This window comes from Varroa jacobsoni, unplaced genomic scaffold (assembly GCF_002532875.2).
Source record: "Varroa jacobsoni isolate VJ856 unplaced genomic scaffold, vjacob_1.0 scaffold_1407, whole genome shotgun sequence".
NCBI classification, from domain to species: Eukaryota; Metazoa; Arthropoda; class Arachnida; order Mesostigmata; family Varroidae; genus Varroa; species Varroa jacobsoni.
Window position 1 is genome coordinate 58475 of NW_019214309.1, and position 21027 is coordinate 79501.

The 21027-nt window shown below is 39.5% G+C and overlaps 2 protein-coding genes across 9 annotated transcripts in view; one reads left to right on the forward strand and one right to left on the reverse strand.

Moving 5' to 3' along the window:
• Setd3 (SET domain containing 3) overlaps positions 1–21027 on the reverse strand; it is a 61323-nt gene that overhangs the window by 23789 nt on the left and 16507 nt on the right. The window lies entirely within an intron of this gene.
• The window catches only part of LOC111269690 (uncharacterized), a 33945-nt gene that overhangs the window by 3405 nt on the left and 9513 nt on the right, over positions 1–21027 (forward strand). The window contains exons 1-3 of one of the 5 annotated variants that reach the window (XM_022849482.2): positions 15933–16710; positions 16950–17148; positions 20382–20427. The exons of 1 other annotated variant lie outside the window; for it this stretch is intronic. Coding sequence is in view for 1 of the 4 variants with exons in the window: in XM_022849481.2 (XP_022705216.1) it covers positions 17129–17148 (20 nt within the window). In the remaining 3 variants the exon portion in view is untranslated. Of the gene's footprint in view, positions 1–15932; positions 16711–16949; positions 17149–18894; positions 19191–20381; positions 20428–21027 lie in introns of those variants that run through there. 3 more of the 5 variants (XM_022849481.2, XM_022849484.2, XM_022849483.2) reach the window with 3 other exon arrangements.

Here is a 21027-nt window from a genome sequence, read left to right on the forward strand (position 1 = left end):
CCTACCTTAGTCCACTTGTCTGATTTATGAGACCTGGCCTCTCCGACCGCGTAATCTATTCATCTGCTATCCAAACGTCATATCAATTAATGCAACTAATAAATTTTATTATCTTGACAAAACCGCGTACCTAAAGGCGTATCGCTTAACGAACTCCATTCATTCTAACTCTACTAGGCGTCAGGTACTATTAAAAGTATACGATTTATAAGTAAATACCATTTGTTAGGGTGGTCATTGTTTCACAGACGCATTAATGAGCCAACGCTGCAGTGACCGCTCGATGTCTTCCGCCGGCTGCGGTAGAGGCAGTCATGTGAAGTTGCGTGATCAAAAGTGAGCACGACTGGGTTATGACCCCACAATTACTTAACACAGTTCGTCACACAATGCGTCATAGCAACGCGTCACCGGATATATATATATATATATATATATATATATATATATGTATATATATAAGCCCTGACTTTTGTACCTCGACATCTGGACATATCCACCAGTAATGCACTTGGGCCTGCTGGGACGCTATAACTGATGCTGGTAAAAAGCGCTGAAAGCAACAGTTTTAGGTTTACTAATACAACTGGGTCCCTTGGTTTAGACACTTTCACATAACCTGGCAACGAATGCTTGCACGCTGACCACCAAACTATTCTATTTTTAACGTTAAAAAAACTATTGCAGATTATGACCAATGCTTAATCCTTTGTAAAAAGTTATATTGAGTCCGTGCCCTCGCACGTGAAGGGCAAGTGTAGTATTAATTGTCGCACTTGCTTCGCTTAGATAGCAACTTCCTGAAGATCAGAAGACGATACGGAGATCATAGAGTAATTTAGATAGGATAGCAAAGAAGTTTATTTGACAGTTGATAGGGATATAGGTAAAGAAGTATCGTAAATAGATGCAGAGTTCTTAGTGCTTTGTTACCCCTTTCAAAAGGAAACTTATGCCTAAGGGACGAATTATAATTCGCTCAAAAAAAAGTTTGATTTAATAGAATGTGAGATGGTTTCATGTAAGTAAAATCCACATTTGTATCTATGAATGGTACATGTATATATCTGTCGCAGAAGCAGTGACTATGAGCCTCAGTCATCTTGAATGATCCGCAACGGTACAGTCGATTCGAAACTAAAAATTTGTTTTCTTCCCCACGTGTCCCCCCTCCGATATCCACCCTCTCCCCCTCGCCCCCCCGCAACACTAACACCAAGAACCCCTCCCACAGTAAGTTGCGACTGCGTAACGGCGTATGGTTAATCAACATCAACACCTGTACATTCCACAAACCGCTGATTATCCAATCTACTTTGTCTATTTGATTTTTTCTTGCCTCGCTAGTCATTTGAATGCAAACGTCTTCATTGTTTCTGCTCGGATGCCATAGGGTAAGAGCGTATAGAATGGGGTCGGGATTGGATAGTGAAGCGGTAGCCTTTAATGTCCTTTGCTTATACTAGTTCAGTAATGGCTTGCCGCCAACTGGCTCGAGGGTACAATCAATCCCGCCTAAACTGGTTACCTTCAACGGGGCAGCTACTGTGAGATAGTGGACGAAGAGAAACCGCCTAACACAGACTTGGTAGAGATCCCTTTCACTAAGCCTTATTCTTCCCAAAACGTATTCTCTCTTATCAACGCGTAAAGATATGTTTGAGAACCGCAATTCGGTACGGGTCAACGTTTCGAACGCAACAAACTTCTTATGGTACTAGTGGAAGTTGTACTTACTGAAATAAATCAGCTAATGCCGATAAATTGCTTCTGATTATGATGGTAGCAAATGATTTGTTGGCTTTGTCAAGCAGCAGTCGCCTGCCTGCGCAATGATCTACTGACGCAACTGTAATCTGATTGCTGGCTGAAGGTGCGATTTTCGCTCTTTCTGAATACCAGTCCGAGGACCGTTGTCTAGCTATGGACACTGCAGCTGCCGCTGGCGGCCGATCTGCGTATAATAGTGCCATGCACGTTTCGCTTGAAAATAGCGAAAACAATGGAATGACAACGATCAATGAACACATTACTCATGGCACAGGCAGATTATAGCTGTGGTAATTTTTTTTCTTTGTTTCAATAGACTTTGAAATCACTTTCGTTCGTTTTAAACGCCTGACAGACACAGAGGGGGGGAAAAACCGTCACATAGACTGAGCCCAATTGTTCTAACAAACTCTCCTAGCCAGCAAAAACAGTGCGTGTCTTGAAACAAAGGTACACTTATACAGGTACTTTGGTTAATGTTCAATGAGTTTGACTCATCACCGTGGCATGCTATGCTGTGGCTGGAGACCGACGACACCATTCTATAGCCGTAGATATGGAAGAAAACTCCTGACGAGTGGGCAGTTACGACGATGGCTATGACGGGACAGTTATTTTGGTGTCACAAAATAACATATGCCCCTTCTTCACGGGCGTCACTGCTTTTCGCGGCGATGTAGGATAATGCACAAATAAAGACTATTTTCCTTAGTTTAGTTCTTAGGTGAAGATTTAAAAATACCATATAATGACCAGCACAAGCATCGGGACAGTCAATAGGCATCGAACATATTAGGCTCTCTATAGAATAGGCTATAGAATTTCCTCCAAGTGCTCATATACCCTAATCATGTGCTGTGTTATTGATGCTAAAATATCAAATCGAAATAACCAATATGACGCAAATAGACAAGCTAAATGAACATTTTCTAGTCTGTTCAAGGGCAATGAAGGCTTCAGCCACTTTATACTAAAAACTGACTAATCACACCATTTCACTGTTAATATTATTACAATGAGATATTAAGGGACACTTATGATTAAATATATCTTAAAATGTCGCTTTGTAATCCTAAGGGGTACACACATGGGGGTTAACACACACACGCTTCGGCCAAATGAGTCGATTCCTCTCTAATGGACCATGCTAATGGCGTGTTTGATGTCTTCAGGACTTTCCATTGTCTGCGTTAGACTCAATCGTTCCTCACGTAACCATGCTTAAGTTGCCAGCCTTGAATTTTGTATCTATGCGAGAGAACGAAATCCTGCTTGCTGCCATGAAAAGCAGCAGTTTACTGTAGAAGCATAGAAAATTCCATTTAAAGTTTTCTTTCTCGTAGCGAAAACGAATTTATAAAGCCATTTTTATGCTAGTGCTATATAATAGTTCTTCCAATTATCTACGACAATTATTTCCTATATGACAAGCACACTATTATATGTTAAAGCTTTGTGTCCATTATTATTGCTAGAGGAAGTTGAATCTATAGATTTTTATTTAGGGTTATTTCCGCGTTATTCATACTTACTGTTTCATAATATATAGACAGTTATCCGTATTTTTTCTATATTGAGTTTTCATTTTATACTTGCTTCTATTACTGAGTGCAATCTGGAAACACAAATAGGCTGGATACATTCACTGCAGTTAAAAAGCTCATGTATTCAGCCTATTTATGAGGATTAGAGCGCCTCGAAAAAAAAAAAAAAAAAATGAAGAAAAATAATTGATTCCGCCAGAATTAGAAACTTATCATTGCAGTTCTCCATGTCTGCATTATGCAACAGACGGATTCAGCGATGTAGGGATCGGCAGCAGGCATACATTTACCTATAATGAATTAGTAGAGAGGAGTAGCTTTTGTGTGATCGTACAACTTCATCGTAGCCCAGGGAAGACCGGCACGATAAGAAGCTGAAATTATATACCATATACTAAATATAAAGCAGATTTTTCGCCTCGCTAATGTTTAATCGTTGCTATGTTTTTCATTTCTATTTTCTGGCCTCGCCATGTTCAATAATTCGACGAATCTGCAGCGGCGGCGGCGGCGGCGGCGGCAACCGAAACACAAACAACAGAAGACTGAAAATTTCAATATTTTGACATTATTATCATTAGGTGGCAATTACTGCACGGACGCTGCAGCTGCTATTATTAGCACCTGCTTTAGTATAGTTACTGCTAGCCGTATGAACACAGATGAGCAAGTAGCAGGTAAGGGGCCTGGTTCCTTTTCTTATCCTTCTACGATCTGTTATAGCAGCATTATGGTCGCGTCTCATCATAATCGAGGGCAACGGTGTCAGTATACCGTTCGCCGTCGGACTAATAACGGGCTGCCTTCATTTCCTGCTTCAACGGCCACCGCTCTCAGGTATCTTCGCCCCATCACCAAACTGCATCACGGAGTAGAACAGGCAGTGCACCAAAATGGTGTTGATAATGATACCACGGTGACTATTACAATTATTGCCACAAACCCACACTGATAATTATCATGCTAGTGATGCTCGTCGGACGATTTGCTCACTTGCAGCTCTGCGTCACCCTATCGGCCCGTCCGTATCCGCCCCGCGCCGTAAGCGGCCTTTTTTCCCGCTCAGACATATGGGTCGAACAGAATGGTTCCGCCTGTCAATTCCATTTGGCCGCACTATGTAGCAGCCGTTTTTACAGCCTTTATTGCTTTCGCTGTCTCAGTAGCCGTATCTATAGGTAAAACTGCGGTAAAGCAAAAATCATAGTCGCTTTTTTTTTGTATTTCCTAAGTAGCAGTATCCTAAGCTATAAACCGCTATCGTCTTCGGTAGTGTGCAATCCCATAGATCCCAAAGGTTGTAAAAAATAATACAGATTGGTATCTAGAAAAAAGTTTTTGTTTCATTGGTAATGGCGACTCAGGGAAGATGTAGCTAAGAATTTTCAATAGATAGAAATATTTCGATCACAATAGTTGATCGTTAAACATTTGAATCAATAGAAAATTTGGTTCTTTGTTATTTTGATTCGCTCGTATTCACACCTAATTTTAATAAAGCTTATAGGTAGTTGGACGAAACTCATCAGCAGCAGCAGCATTAGCTTCTGAGTGCGAATTTACGAAAGAAACTGTCGCTTGAACTTCCTGCTACTTACGTTTTGTGCAGTACAATCAGCGTTTGTGCAATGCTGAAAGGCAGTAACTTTATTTGATAATTAGTTTTTCTTATTTGGCAAATAAACATTGGGCATTATGATTCAAGTTTACTAATTCGAATGTTTTTTTTCTTTTTTTTTTTCTGCAAAAGTCTGGTTGTTAACTCTGAAATTATCGTTAAAAAAATAAGTATAAATGAAACAATGCCGCTGGAGGCTTGTTCATTATATCATGAATCTAACAATATATACTCAATTTGTTTGCGGATAACTGTGACCTACGTAGTGCTACAAAACGTAAATATGAAGAAGTTGCATATAACGAGAATATGCGCAATGCGCCAGTCATCTGTGCAGTCATCTAAAAACAAAAACACATAGAAAAATGTATTTAATCTCAGTGAAGAAAAGCTAAAAGCGCATGGGAATGATATTAGGTTTTAGACGCTGACTAGAACAACGTAATTTGCGATGATTTGTACAAGGAAGATATTGAGGTTTCTCTCTATCGCGGCTTAATTCGTAACAATCGTGCGGTGGAATCCTTGTAACAACTTCATAGCCATAACAAACTCATTATAATCCTTCTAACTTCATAACATACCTATGAGCACCACCTGCTCGATTTTGCTCGTCCCAATGGACATCACCGGTTGCACACAGGCCCTCCACTGTGCTTGTATGTACACCCGCTCCATTGTTAAAGATATAGCAGTGGATACTCTTCATTTAAGTTCAAAGGGATACGAAATACATATAACATTCACCATTAAGTCACGGCTATTCGAGAATGGCGCAGGGTTTGGTGAATTAAACAAGAAAAGTAGGTTCGAAAGGCGAGGCTCGCGCCGTGGAGGCGCACCCACTTCAGTGATAAAAGACCTTCCATGTCAAAATTACCGCTCCGAGATGGTTGTCTGCAACAATACCATTGTCGATAGGACAATACGGTTCATATCGGTCCACTTCTTGCGAACCAGGCCAATACAAGAACCGTCAAATCACATGAAAAGGGTTAACCGGCATCTGGCGCAGAAATGAACTGCCGGGCGATCTCAATCAACCGTAAATAGACTAGAAATCTGGATTAGCTGGAAAAACGTCTAAAGGGAGTATCTCATTCGAATTTTGTGCTGCACAAGACCTTGTATAATTCGTAGCAGATCCAATGAACCGCTTTCAGATTAGATACGTTGCGTAGAGATGATTTAGTCTTGGAAGTAAGGATTCAGTCAGGCCTCCTTCTAAAGTCGGACCACTGAATTGTAAATTTCAATATCACTAGTGAGTCCGTTGAAAATAACTATCTAACCCAGGCCTTAAATTACGAAGAATGAAATTCCACTGTGATGAAATAAATCCTTTGAGACTTGTAAAAAAATCCTTTAAGCGTTTTTTTTTTTGAGAATTTTGCAAATTCTAACCGGAAAATTTCTAGGAATCCACATTCTGCCTATATTTATGCTGAACATAAAGCCGCATCAGACCTTCACGAAAGCGAAGGCACAATCAGCTCTCTTTTGAAGAGAATCGTCAAGGCAACGAAAACAACGCGTTATGGAAAAAAAAGACACCATACAATTCCGCCCAAGTTCTAAAGGTATCTATAGCTCTTTTCGTAGGAGAATCGTAGTTAGGGATTTTTTTAAGCGCAATAAGTCAAGCCGGCAGAACAGTCAGAACATAAGATTAAAAGAAGGCCTGAATTTTGAAGAAACGCTTTGATAAAACAGACTTGACAATCACTGAAAGTCAGTAACGAGATCATAGCACTTCACCTGTGACTCTTCATATTGTTGTATGTGATATCGCCGTCTACTGACTAAATGGCAACAGCTGAAAATAGTTAGACGGACTAGCATCCTTCTCTCATGAGTTTTTCCAAGACTGCTCCGTGAAGGAAACGTATCATAAATCTTCAGAACAGCTGATCGACGCCCTGTCCGCAAGCAAGTTCAAGGGCGGACCTTTCTGATAGGGCACCATTATCGCTAATCCCTGCGGCGTGCCAAGCGATGGAATTCATTATAGCTCAAATCATCGAGAGACTGATACTGGACGTATAATTCGTTCACAAACCAGGATACGGTAGAACATCTCAGCTATTAGATATTCAATTCAACTACACAGGCAGGTCCAACAAGTCTTATCGTTTTAGCTATATATACTTCGACATTTCTTCTGCTAGCCCTTCTTCCGGAATAGAGAACTCTCTGGTCAACCGCCTTTAACAATAGAAATGCTGAGCAAACTGAAGTTCCTGCTCAATGGTCAATAGTTTTAGTATCCTCAAAGTAACATATGGGGCCTTTTATCTACACATTGCATATAAACTCTCTAGTGTACTCACTATATTGGAGAGAATATACGGATGCATAAAGGACCACAAGAGAAAAAGGTTTGTTAGACATAAGTGATTCAAAAGACCTTACATAAAATAATCTATTAAAAAGATCACCACTTCACGCCTCGATCATGGCAATGCAAGACGAAGATATGGCGTAAATAGCTTAAATTTCAAAACTTAAAATGCAACGCAACACCTAGATCTTTACCTTTCTAAAACGTTTAGAATACACAGTAGACGTTGTGCTCTACGGGACTCAATATTCCAAATCGGTTCTTCTAATGCTTTTTAACAGGAAATCCCAACTTATAAGTTAAGCTGCTCCGAATAAATGTTAAACTAGTCAGGACGCACGCAGCATCATCATGAAATCCTAGCCTAATGCAAGATGGAAAGCTTTTAGAAAGAGCCCAGAATACATTTGCGAGATGAAAAGCATTTCAGTGCCAACGCTATAAAGATAGTTACATCTATTTTAGATAACTTTACTATTATTAATAAAGTGAACTTTATTAGGCTGGAAAAACACAACCGCACTTGCTTGAAAAGTTGATTAACGTCAGAACTAGGGCTAAAGTGTTCTAACAAAATTTACAGTATATGAGAACAACTTTTTCCCTTAGTTTTCCCCCGCGAGCACTTAGTGACTAAATTGACCGTACTAAACTTTTCCAATAAAGCATGAATACGTATGTATAAATATACAGTTTTTTTTTTTTAAAATTTCAGGCGAATTGTAAAATTATGCTTATGACATGCGAAGAGTTGAGCCATCGATTTTTTGGTTCTGAACAACGGCTGAGATCAACCAAATAGATAGATCTCTGGCAATCGCGTTATGACTCTTTTTTTCTTTTATTGACTTTACGTTGCATGGCATATTGTTGTTATTATTATTAGCAGCGATAAAAAGAGCGCTGAGGAAAAATACATTTGTATATGTTAATGCCAAAAAAGATTGCTTTAAAACCCGCAATAATACAGCATTATACAAGATGGTGCGTCTCCTCTCATTTTCCCTCAAACATTTTCTGATGTGTTATCTTTACTTCTGTAGGCGAACAGAGATTTCTTGTGCCTATGAGAGAGATGTTGGTTCTGACGGTTATGTTTATCCTATATAACCACCATCTATCGCGACTACAGCTTTAATTTGGGGGTCTAAATCATTGCGTTATTTTTTTCCTTAGCATTTTCTTTTTACATACAAGAGGAACTGTGCGTCGAACGACATTGCAGACTCAAGGCGTCACTCAAATATTCTACATAAGAACACTGCACTGATAGCAGGTCAAAAGTTTCGATAAAAAAGATCCGAAAAAGTAAAAAGTATGGAAAAAGTCCTAAAAAACTTAACCGTTAGAATTTATTTGGACAACTAAACGGCGAATCGATATTTCCCTCTCTAAAATGGCCGTACAGTTCTGTAGTAGAGACCTCGGTGCATCAAGAACGGCTTTTTAATCTGTTTTTTTGGTAAATTTTAGAGATCTTTAATTCTTTAGGATGTTTCGATCTGCTTAATTGAAGTCTTTGTCAGGCCTTCCAAAAGCCGCCTGGAAGCTAACGCTAACGTAAATTGTCGATTTTATGCAAAAAAATTAGTTTTCGATCTTGCTTGGTATCTCGATCAGCGTAAGTCAGCGTTGTCAAAAAGGCTTCCTGTCTAGAACGGATCCTAGAAATGGAGCCTAGAATGAATGCATTTTCATAATGAAAAACAATCTAGTTTGACCGCACGAACCTGTATGTGCGACGAAATAGAAGAAGTTTAAAACAATTTATTGTACTGCTTTCAGGTAGGCCTGACGCATTAAATCTACGTAATCAAAACTTAAATACTGTTTTGTAGCACTGACTTTAGCAGACGAGACGGTTACTTTAGGCAAACGAATAGCGACTCTCGTTATAACTAGTTCACTAACTTTGTCATCATGTACCTGCTGTTTACGACGTTAGCGGCCTTTTTGTTAGAAATGTTATCATTTTTTTAGTGGCAAACGATGTTAAAAAATATTGCATCGCAGCCATCATTTGAATGGATAAACTAGTGCACGCAATAACGTACGGTATGAGCTACAGGCAACAAAAGACACACATCCAATCAGTTCCCACTTACCCGTTAACCGATCCTATCTAACTGTAAAATGTCCTCGCCAATAACAGCACAACGTTTTATAGATTTGACGAAAATATGTTTGTAATAAATGACAAATACATGTACAACAGGTACATAGCCACACTGCAATATAACGCAAGCTAAAAGTCGTAAAAAAAAATATACCAGGGACATTTTTTTGAGCCAAGACGGACCCGTTTAACTAATTTCGACAATATAGATCGCGTCATGAGAAAAAAGAGCGTCTGGTTGAACAGAAAAACATAAATGCAAACGCTTATCTGAGTCGAGATAAGGTTTTATTGATTGTATAACGTGAAGCTTTAATCTTTATTTGTCGCACGGTTGTTAGCTAAAATCATCATTGACGAATGTACCCGCTAAATTGCTACAAGGAAGCTTCTGGTGACAGATACGAGAGACACCTTGTAAGAATCTGATATAATATTCTACGATATGCTTTGTACGCTATTAAATTTATTAAACGGTTGTTACAAAAAGCAGACACGAATCATCCATTAAAGCAAAATGAATACGCTCCCCGTGTTATCGCTCTCAGAACAGAAGCCTGGTGTTTATAATTCATCTCGCCTAAACCTATACGAAAACATACCGTGAATTTTGCGTGAAACACAGTTGGCCTTCTGGTACGGAAACCGTACACTGGCATTGCAAGCACGTTAACCGGTGCAATATGTAACTATTTTGTTGTAAAGCCATTTACACTTTACAGAAAAATTACGGGCGAAGTTCAACAGTCAACATACACACAGTGAAGAAACAAATCGTTAGCCTGTCTAGAAATTACAGGCCGGATGCTCCGCACGGCGTTGGACGATCAAACTCTGAGAATTTATTCGAAATTGAAAGGATTCGTCCGTGGCTCACTGAATGCACGAGGCCTTAATCGGCTTTCATCCGAAGCAACTTTGTTTACGTTTTGTTTCCACAATTTTATTTTAGGTGTCAGCAATGATTTTGTTGACTGTGTGATTGTGGCAGTCCTTACACTTCGCAGGTTGAACACACGCACTCCCAATGATCAAAGAGTCGCAAAATATAACGATAGTTTCCGTCCGGTATCGCCGTTAGGCATCCCACCAGAGAGAGGGCTGGCTCTCAACATGAAACGATCCGTGCGTCCGTCCATGATCGGATTCGGTCCTCCATTGCAACACGCCTTTAAGGTTGTCATGCAAATACGTAACCCACTAAGCTACCGCAAGGACAAAATGAAGGCATTTGGATTATAGTACTCAGCCGTAACAAGTTGACTTGACGCACTTGTAGGTACCTGAGTCTGAGTCTATATTTGCAGTTGACGCCATACGAGCCATATAAAAAGCGTATATACATACGCGCTTCCTGGATGCCTGCTCTGATATGCGTTGTCGATATACACGGCCGAGCCCAGCTGAACGAACCACATTATGCATTTGTACCGAAATGCTCGTCATATACGTTTTTATTACTAAGCCTTCTAAACACATGGAAGGCATGAAATTAGTGATATCAGCAGTTATGGAAAATGTAATAGTCTCGGCAGCCGTTGTAACTATGAATCTATAATGTTGCCAATTGTTCATTTAAAAGCCATTTCCAAAAAGGCTATAGTTTTTGCTGTTCTGTAAAGGGTATTCTATAGCGCGCCCTGTATTCAAATGTGTACGATACGTAAAAAAAAAGCAAGACCACTTTTACTCTTCTTAACTATTACTTTGCTAAGTCCTAACAATGATGACTATTTGAAGGTGATAGCCGAGACGAAGTCACAGAAAGCATGTGCTAAAAGCATGAGGCGAATATCTCGTAGATTACTTGCCAAAGTCTTACCGTTTTGTATTTGTTGATGACAAAAAAATCGCGCTTTGTCTATCGGGGATACGCATTCAACCCAAAGTAGCTATGAACAATAGAGCAGCTCTTGTACAAATATAGTCCGTGTATCCAATACATATAAATAGCAAAGTTCCATAGGAAAAAGGCCTGCAAATAGACAAATAAGGTAACCTTTCAATTTCCTTTAGTCATGGAACCAAAAAAGTGCTTATCAGGATTGAAATATGTATCTTTTTCTCTATCGATTTCCCAGCCGGCGGAGTAAAACTAGGAAAAAGACGCTTGGCTTCTTCAGCTTCAACAGCTAAGGGCAAATATGCCCTGTACAAGTGCGTTATTAGGCGCGATTAAATCGAAATTTGTACTATTCAATTAGAAAAGGATGATACACTAACACTTACCCGGTGATTTAGAATCGCACTACAGGCTTTCGGGGTTATCGCTGCAATTATCCGCGTAAGGCTAGGCCATGATTTAGTAATGAAAGCGAAAAGCCAGGCCTCGAAAGGAGACGTATAGTACGTTCCAAGGATTGCCAGACACAAATGTCTTTACTAGCCGGAGCTTGCCTACCTACCTACCTACCTACCTTTATCTTTAAGAGCTTGTGCACTCAATTCTGCAGTGTGTTACCTATAATTAGAAAGTTATATCGACTTAATATTCGTATAAGGGATCCCATATAGTATAATCGTATGTTGTCATATTAATCGCAGGTGCACTGGACCACCAAACAGACATCAGAAGCCATTGCAACTAGATACATATCTATATACTGTGGAAATTCACTTTCATGACAAGCCCAGATTTAATGCAAAAGTGGGTCACCGTCAAGTGCAAACGCATAGAGCAGTAAACGTTTACACGTTTTTGTTTTTGATCGTTGCTGGCATTAATTTCACGAATCTTTTACCATAGTAACTTGACCGGGGTGAACAAGTATGCTATTATTATACTCATTAAATCCCCGTAAACTGGCTTCAATTGCAACTAAGAACATTTCAGTGTTTTTTACTCATTTTCGAGCTCTAGCAGTTGATACTTCACCGAATAGAAGGTGCATACGGTAAACGATTTCTGATAATGTGGCCCCACAAGGAAGCTCATATTCCTGAACCATTCGAGTTTTCTTATTTTTTATGCTCGCCCTTTAAGAACCTGGATGACGGTAATCGAATGAATGGTCTCGGATACTAATAAGTATAGGTGCATTTCAAAAAACAGAAAAACGCGTCGCGGGATGTCGTACCGCTATAAAATGGCGCCATTTTTAAATATGAATGAATGTCGATTTCCTACATTATCATACGAACCTATTTAATACTAAAATCCCTAAAAGGGACGCAACGAGCTATGTAACAAACGATAAAACCTCGATGAGTCGTATCAACTGGAGAAACACTGATCTATTACAACAATTATGTATCAATATCATTAACGGTGTACTGCGCTGACATTATGAACACGTATAGTTTTAGCTGTTGTTTACCGTACACAAAGCATGGAACAAAAAAAAGTGTGCTAAATTCGCCAAACCACCGAGTTATCTACGCCTTATGCCCTTCGTCACGAAATTAAAGAAGACTGCTCGTTGACATAATAGCTACTTTTCTGTTTATCTTTAGCTCACTTCTTCCCTACAAATCACGGCTATGACAAAATAACACAACGTTTACGAAACGACATGACGGTACTGATGTATCGCAGTACGTCGAAGTTCGTCTGCTACATCTGCTCATACCAATTACGACCACGTGTCGGACAAACTGATTGCTTGACCAAGCAGTCGAACGAAGCCTCATCCGTCGCTCACGTTCAACCGTTGATCTGCTGTCGTTTTTTTCTCCGTTTTTTGATGGCCACAAAAGTGGTCGTCTGCAAACGTCCTTGTTGCCGATCGCTGCTGTACATACTATATATATATATATACACGCCTCAGTTTTAATATTGATATGTTGTTACATACATATCTTGCTTGTTATTACAATAAATTTATATAATAATAGTAAATCCTGTTTGCTGTTGTGAACGGTTAACGACAAAATGTCTTATAAGGCATTATCATCAACGAGGACGACCTTTATATAATTTTTATTTGCAGTGCGTACTGTCATTTATTTCGGGTTTATAATATTCAGTTTTTACTAAGTTTCAGCAAATTCAATACGCTCGAGCTCGAGCAAACGTTACCTTGGATTTGAAATAACGATACTACATTCTAGTATCAAAAAAAAAAGTTGATTTGCGCACTGCAGAATTTCCCGATCACAAAATGCATATCGTTTCATGTTCCCTAGCCGTTGTACACATCTAAATAAATGCTATTTCAAAAAAATATCGCTATTTACCGTATTTGAAATGTATTCAACAAATCAGACGATTGGTAAGTTCAAGTTATATCTGATGACTCTTGATGATGATGATTAAAGAACTTGGCCATAATAAAAATGCGAACTGTAATTTCACTTCCAATAGCAAAAATGGAAATATATAATAACGCAAGCACTGCAGTAGGAGTTGCATCGAACTATCCTATATTATATCTTCAGCTTGAATGACCCCTACATTTGCTGAACCAGATTCGTATAAGGATATTCCATACGGACCGTCATGCAAACTAATAGAACTCTATCATATTATTAGATTGATTGAAACCGCTCAGGAACGTTGAGCACCCAAAGGCCGTTTCACTGCCGTATAGCTGTTTATTGCATATAGCAACGATTAAACAGAACGAGTTCACAATTTTCCCATTTTTTTTTTACAAAATACCAGTAACGATTAAAAACCTAGAACCACCTCTATGCAACATATCCTTCTTCGACATGTTCGCATAGCCAGCTTGCATGGTATTCATCATCGAATCTCTGATTAAAAATCTAAGTATTAAGCTAATTGGTAATCTTATTTCGCCTTTTGCCGGGATCGAAAAGTTACTTAAAAAAAAAAAAAAAACTGAAATTTGAGTGTCCCATAACCCGAATAAAAAGCAAAATAAAGCGGGTGTTTCTGTTGCCTCTTGACGCGCTACCGACAGGCGGCAACGCGCGCTCCCAAGATGATTGTTACAGGTTATGAAAAATGTATGAAAGTATGAAGCGAGCAACGGAATAGGCCCCTACCGGAGAAACGCCTAAAGCGTAAGTTGTTAGGCCAGATTACCACTGGTAAGGCGCCTTTGGTAAGATTGGAGAAGTCTTGCGCACTAGCAAATGGTTGAGAAAAATGAGATCGTCATATCCAACCCGTATGTGCATAGGCTAGACGGTAATAGTAGCAGACGGTAGTAGTCGAACAAGGCACATTTGACAAGGGAAAGGCCTGAAAGCATGGCTAAACCAGTTCCCGAACGCTAGTCCTGAAAACTCCTGGCAAAACGGAATAAATAAAATGAAATCGAAATTTGCTGTATCTTTGTTGATTGAGCAAATTGCACGTTACTTCCTTATCCACCTAATACAGAGACATAGTCCCATTTATCCATTGCTTTTTATTTTGTACCCCTCTTATAAAGTTCTTGACAGCAGTGGCTTCTTTAATCAATGTGGAATATAAACAACTAACCGGATCGACTGCCTCTGTCTTTCCTAATTTTGCTCACCACGTTTGTCAAGGTCTTGAAAACGTTGTGATGTAGATTGTGACTGAACGGACTGCGATATTATGGACCTACCGCATCTGCACTGCTGAAATATGTGTAACATTATTGTTTGTTTTTTTTTTTTAAAAATTTTTTGCTATTCTCCTGGTCGTCCACTAAGCATCGTAACTGCTTGAAATACTCAAAATGCCTGTTTAAATCGGCCAGTTTTAATTCACTTCCTGATTCGAAACATCCAGTTTTTTCGTCAGTTGAAGCTTAAAACGTGTCTTTTTCGGTTATGTCAGATTGGCTATGACTAATAAAGCAGTTTGCTTAAAAACGGGGGTAAATAGAAGCTTTAGATGTATTGGTCTGGCCGTGTTGACAGGTCAAACTTCTCTCAAATGAAAACTCTATTAATGGTAACTGACGTTTTACGCGCGAATATTTGAAATAAAATTCATCTATATTAGCTGTGTTATTTCTAATAGTTGTTCGTAAAGTAGAATGGACCTCTTTATGTTATTCTTAAACGACGCCATGAATAAGCAAATACCCTGGGTAGTGACGACTGAGCGCTGAGACAACTATCAGCTGATTTTGAAGGTTCAGACGTGAATGTAAAACGCAGACGGCTAGTGTTTTTCGCGACAATCGACTACCCAGATCCGATCGGCTTCTTCTAGTGTTGGCAAAAGCAAATGTGTCAACTACTGGAACTATATAAATGATACATTGATTGTAGCGTGCAGTCATTTCTGCTGATGTTAATCTGGCATCATGATTTACAAAGACTAGACATATGATCTAGGATCGTGTATGTGAAGGATATTGAAAATGGCTTAATCTTAATAACGAAATAAATTACTCGCTGGGCTGAATGAGTGCGGTACGGCGTGAAAGATGTACATCATAGAGATATTTAAAGTCACAGGCTCTTTGAAATTCGTTTAGGCGCCCTTAAATACATGGACCACTTTGTCCTATACGACGACCAGGCACGCCCACTGCAACGTGCAATTTGACCATCTGTGACATGATAGGGACTACATAGGGGTTTGCTGCATCGTGGTCGACATATAGCTTTACCAAACGCCTCACCTCATCAAAACGGCCATCTGAAGTTATTTGTAAGGAGACAATGCCACAGCATCTCGCGCTCTTCCGGTATCTTCTTCGTTGGCGTTTTGTCATCGTCGCCCTCGTGGACCTATCGCAGCTGCAGATGCTCTTGTCGGTCGGCCGTGCTAGCCACTCGAGCTAAAGACATCTGCTCATCCCTCTATCATTGTTAGCACAAATGAATGCCAGCGGCGGTGCTGTCGATAACAGTAGAGACAATCTTCATCCCACTGGGTACGCTGTAGCCCAGTGGCAACTACCGGCATAGGGAACCACCGCTTTTGGCTGACGCGGATATCGGCGGCGGTGATGACCACGATTTTGATGACGCTTCTGTTGGGGCAGCTGCTTAGAAGAGTCGACTTCTGTGCAGTTGTCATAGTAGCGTAACAACAATTACTGCTGCTGCGATGATATGTTCTGGTATCCAGCGTTACAAATGGTCAATAGGACCTCAGAAATCTGTCTAGTCTAGCAAGTCAACCGTTCCTTGTGGTACAGCCACAGAAAACTGAGAAGTTTAGTTGCTACTTGTGTTACCGAAATACATTAAAAGCGCTCAGATGAAAAGTAAAATATAATACAACAAAAGCAGAGATAAATAGCCGAAGCTCTGGACTAGAGAGACTGTAACGGAGTGAGGGAGAGAAAGTGTTCCCGGAAGAGACCGTCAAAGAAAGTTACTGTTTCAGACAGCAAACGTCAAAGGACAGTTGAAGGTTCCGTTGCTTGTCTATTCCATTCAGTGCAGTGTGTGCTTACAAGCTTGGATATGACGTATTAATTTGGTATAGACGAATCCAGTGGACTTTGAAATTGGTTAAGCTAGGATAATTATCTTTAAAATGGGTTATAAAGGAGAGTACTTCCTTTATTTCTCATATACATGTCCCAGGACTCCGGTAGCCTCTGGATAGCTATGTGACAACAATACCTTTTCTTATATGGAATTTCTCTATCTATAGCTTGTTGAAGTAAATCGATGGTTGTATACTCTTGTTTACTTGTTGCCTCTTTTGGGGCATAGAAATCGCACAGACATTGAACGGGGAGAATAAGCGGATTGAAACCAGCGTTGGGTATTCCATGCTCAGTCCAGGAAGTAACTGAGGCATGACGATGAGGTCTGGCGTTGTCATCAAGTAACCGGATTACGAGTCTTCGCTTGCGGTGCCAACACTCCATGAGCCTGTTAAAGAATTTGAAATGGTGGCCTCAATTTATTGGTAAGTATTTTATAGTAGGAAATGCCCCTGGTGTTCATTGCAACTACTATCATCATTTGACATCTAAATTTACCCTAACGAGCTCTTATCCGAAACGACGCCATTCTTTCACCTGATCCCTCTCCAGTCGAGATTGAATCATAGCGATCGTACGCTCCGGACGAGTTTTTCGTTTATTAAAGCCCCAAAGATTGCACGTGTGCTCCATGTATTTCCTACTGGCATAATATCCAAACAGCCCATTTTTTTTTGCTGAGTTTTGGGTTACAATTATGAAACACATTACATGTGAAACGTTAGTTTTGGCTAACAGAGCCCTATGCTTCCCAACCTTGCTCTTGTAAAAAGCCTCCTGTTGAAATGTGTTCTTTTTATTGAATCTTAATATCTGGTTACCTCCAGTTTCCGTTCTTGAAAGTGCTATTTGCGCTATTCACATCCTGTGTTTTAACTTACGACCTCATTGTCTAATGTTTTTACAAATCTCCAATGAATTTCCGCCGCGCTATGGTTTTCGAGGTTTAAAAGTTTAATATAACTGACCTTTGATATCCGAACCGAAAAAAACTGCTTTTCCTTCTGAACTAACTTTTCCTAGAGTAAAGTGAGCCGTCTCACTCATGGATTCTAAGGAGACTGAAATACTGTCCAGCCGAATTACTCCTTTTATAATTAAGTATTATTATAATATAATAATACTTAATATATGTATGCTTCTACAGGGATTAAGTACAAACCTGTATTTATTTCTTGATTATAATTATTAACTCGTCACTTACTCTCGCTTAACTTTTAAACAGTGAAATAGCTACATTCGAGCCTCGTTCTCCGCAGTTAAGATCCCGACTAAAAAATTGGCAGAGCCAGTAAGTCTATCATAAATGCTGAACTGAATAAAAACAAAAAACTAACACTTCAGGAAAAACTTAATTAGGGTAGACGTTACATCCTTTCTGTATTTGTGCTTTGAAACTTCAGTGTTAGACTGTTCCCACTGCCGTACTTAATCGCAACGTAAGGTAAAGATATGGCTCAGGCGAAGAGGCACCCAGGTGAACCAAAACAATCATTCAGCGAACATAGACTATGTAAGAAAGGAATGTTATCGCAGATACTAAATAAAACCTCCAATATATTATCAAGTAAAAGCAAGTGAATAGAACCCGTGTTTGTGACTTTTGTCTTTGGCCATATAGACAAAATACGCTGGTAAGGGTTAAAGACTAAATCGAAAAGATAAACTCGACGTAATCGTTTATTGCTAAAGGTACGAGTCCGGGTCTCGATCAGTTAAAAACAGTGATAACCCTTCGCTTGTGTAGAATCAATGTAGGCGTACATGAGCACTGTAATATCTTATCGGAGGCCATATAAACGTCAAAGCGAGTGGGCAAAATGGCACTATTAACGGCAGCAGGATTATTGAAACGGATCAGAAATGCCCATGAAACAAACGCGCCACAATGTTGCTTCTGATGATGATGATGATTTTGTAGTAAATGTAGGTGATAACATGAGTGTTGGTGTCGTTCTTATTGTCAGCGCTGTAACAACTTCGGGTTCAAAGGCCACTATTATAGGCAAATGCGTCGCACGAAGAACTGCCACGCGTAATAGCTATAACACTGACAGGAACCCGAAATGCACGTCTCTATCGTTATTACTGTGAGGAGAAGAACAACAACCATCAGTGCGTCGAAGTTACCAGCAACAATCATTATCATCATTACTATTATGACATACGATGATAACGATGCTTTAGTTTCAATGCTGTTAGTACACAGAACGGGCTAAACGATGCAAGAGATAGGTCATCGAGATGTAAGTGTGCACATACTTAGCGTCCGTATACCTACATGAATGACTTTTAGAGATACTCCGCACCATTTGTTGCAACGCTGACGGCTTTCCTGCTAATTTATCAGCGATTTCTACTTCGGAAGTGTCCTGAACCTGAAGCCCGCTAAAAGTTCTTTATCCTTACGACGCCAGTAGCAATGGCAACAGCTACACTTTCTAACTGTGATATCTAGGCTCCAAAGGTAGGCAGCAAAGGAAGAAGGTAACGAGGGACGGTAAGACACGCGACACGCTTTGCAAACAGAGATGGTTGTTGTTGTTGCTCTGTGGTTGTTGTTGTTTCGTTGTATAATAATATAATTAATAAATAAATAAGTAAATAAAAAATAATAATAGCAAGAGCATTGCCAGCGCGTTATACGCCAATAAGAATTACACTTCTACAGTAGCAAGTACTGCGGACTTAAACTGCGACCTGTATCAGCTTACTTTTCTCTTATATTACCTACCGCATTATGTGATCGCGGCTGGTCATTTCAGCCATAGTAGTTTCATTATCGTTTACGTAATACGGGATGGCTATAACAGCGTTCGAGTCGCAGCTCACATGAATTTATAGCAATATTAGAATTAGGTCGATATATATATATATATATGTATATATATATATATATAGCGTTCCTCAGAAATACCAGGTGAGCGCCTAAAGCCGAATTTTTTTTAGCAGGGGCCTATATTCTAGTGTCGGGGCCAGAAGAACTATTTTTGTTCAGGAGAAACGTTCGTTCGTTTGTTATACTCGAATAGATGAAGCATTCTAAATTGAAATTCATATTGGGTGGCTAAGCTTATCGTGCCAATGAATAGACGTCCATTCCAGGTACCTATGAATCATATTTTCCAAATAACACACAGGACAAAATAGGCACTAGCAAATGGAACGAATTGTCGTCACCTTTTCTTCGATTCTGTAATATTATACTCTATTTTGTCGATCTGCTATATTATATGTGAATCGCTTGATGCCAACTTTTTTCGTACATGTGACCCAATCGGTACATCTTTATCTTTTGGGAGAGAATAAATAGTATACTTGCATAATAACAAAATAATAACACTTAACTACACAGGGGCAATTTTCAAACCGCAATTTAACGATACGAATTCTGAAGAAAAATATATTGGAAACGATTTTAAATAACGCAAGTTTCAATGTAGCTGAATCAACGGACAACAACTGACTAAACAGTGGAATGAGCTGATATGCCCATTTTGTTCTGGCTTAAATCGTGTTTTTTTTTTTTTTTTTTTCGTCAAACTCATATGTATTTCACTATTGAAACACATCAATGATAAACTATGCAACATAGCTATTTTTTAATTTAACATTGATGGCTTTAACGACAACAAATGCTACTTCTTTTCCGTTTTAGCCACATCCATGTCCTTGACCTTCTGCAAACTCTAACGTATATTAAGGTTAGTACTGTTTCCATCCTATATTGTAGATTCGAGATACGGACACCTGTCGTAGAATTTACAATCCCTTTAATAGATACTGAAATAAACATTTCCATTCAGTTCCACCACGTCACGCGCCTGAACAATAGATGAGACGTCACCTACCTAATCAGCGTGTAGAGATGATCACATTTGAGCGTTTGACTAAAAGCGCTACCAATATACAAAGATTCAAGGTTCTATTGCTCGTTGTACTATACGAGAGGCAGCATAGAGCAGCTCGTAATGTTCGCCTAGTGTATATTATACAAATGCAAGCACGCAGCCGTATGCATAACATGGTATCTGTTAAACTGTTTGTTTGTATATAAAAAGGCGCATATTATTAGATTGAAACGTAGAAGCTTGTAGGGGTAGTTGTGATCCGCGAGAATTTCTGAGCGAACGCTGGGAGCAACGACGTCGAGCGACGATCGTGAATGGGAGCATTCGCGTTGGACAGGAATCGCTTCAAATGGTAATGGCAATGACCAACACGTAGTTTTCGCCGACCTCATTTTACTGCGCAAATTCGAAAAGTGGTATTATATGCGTTCAACGCCTGTCGGTTTATTCAAC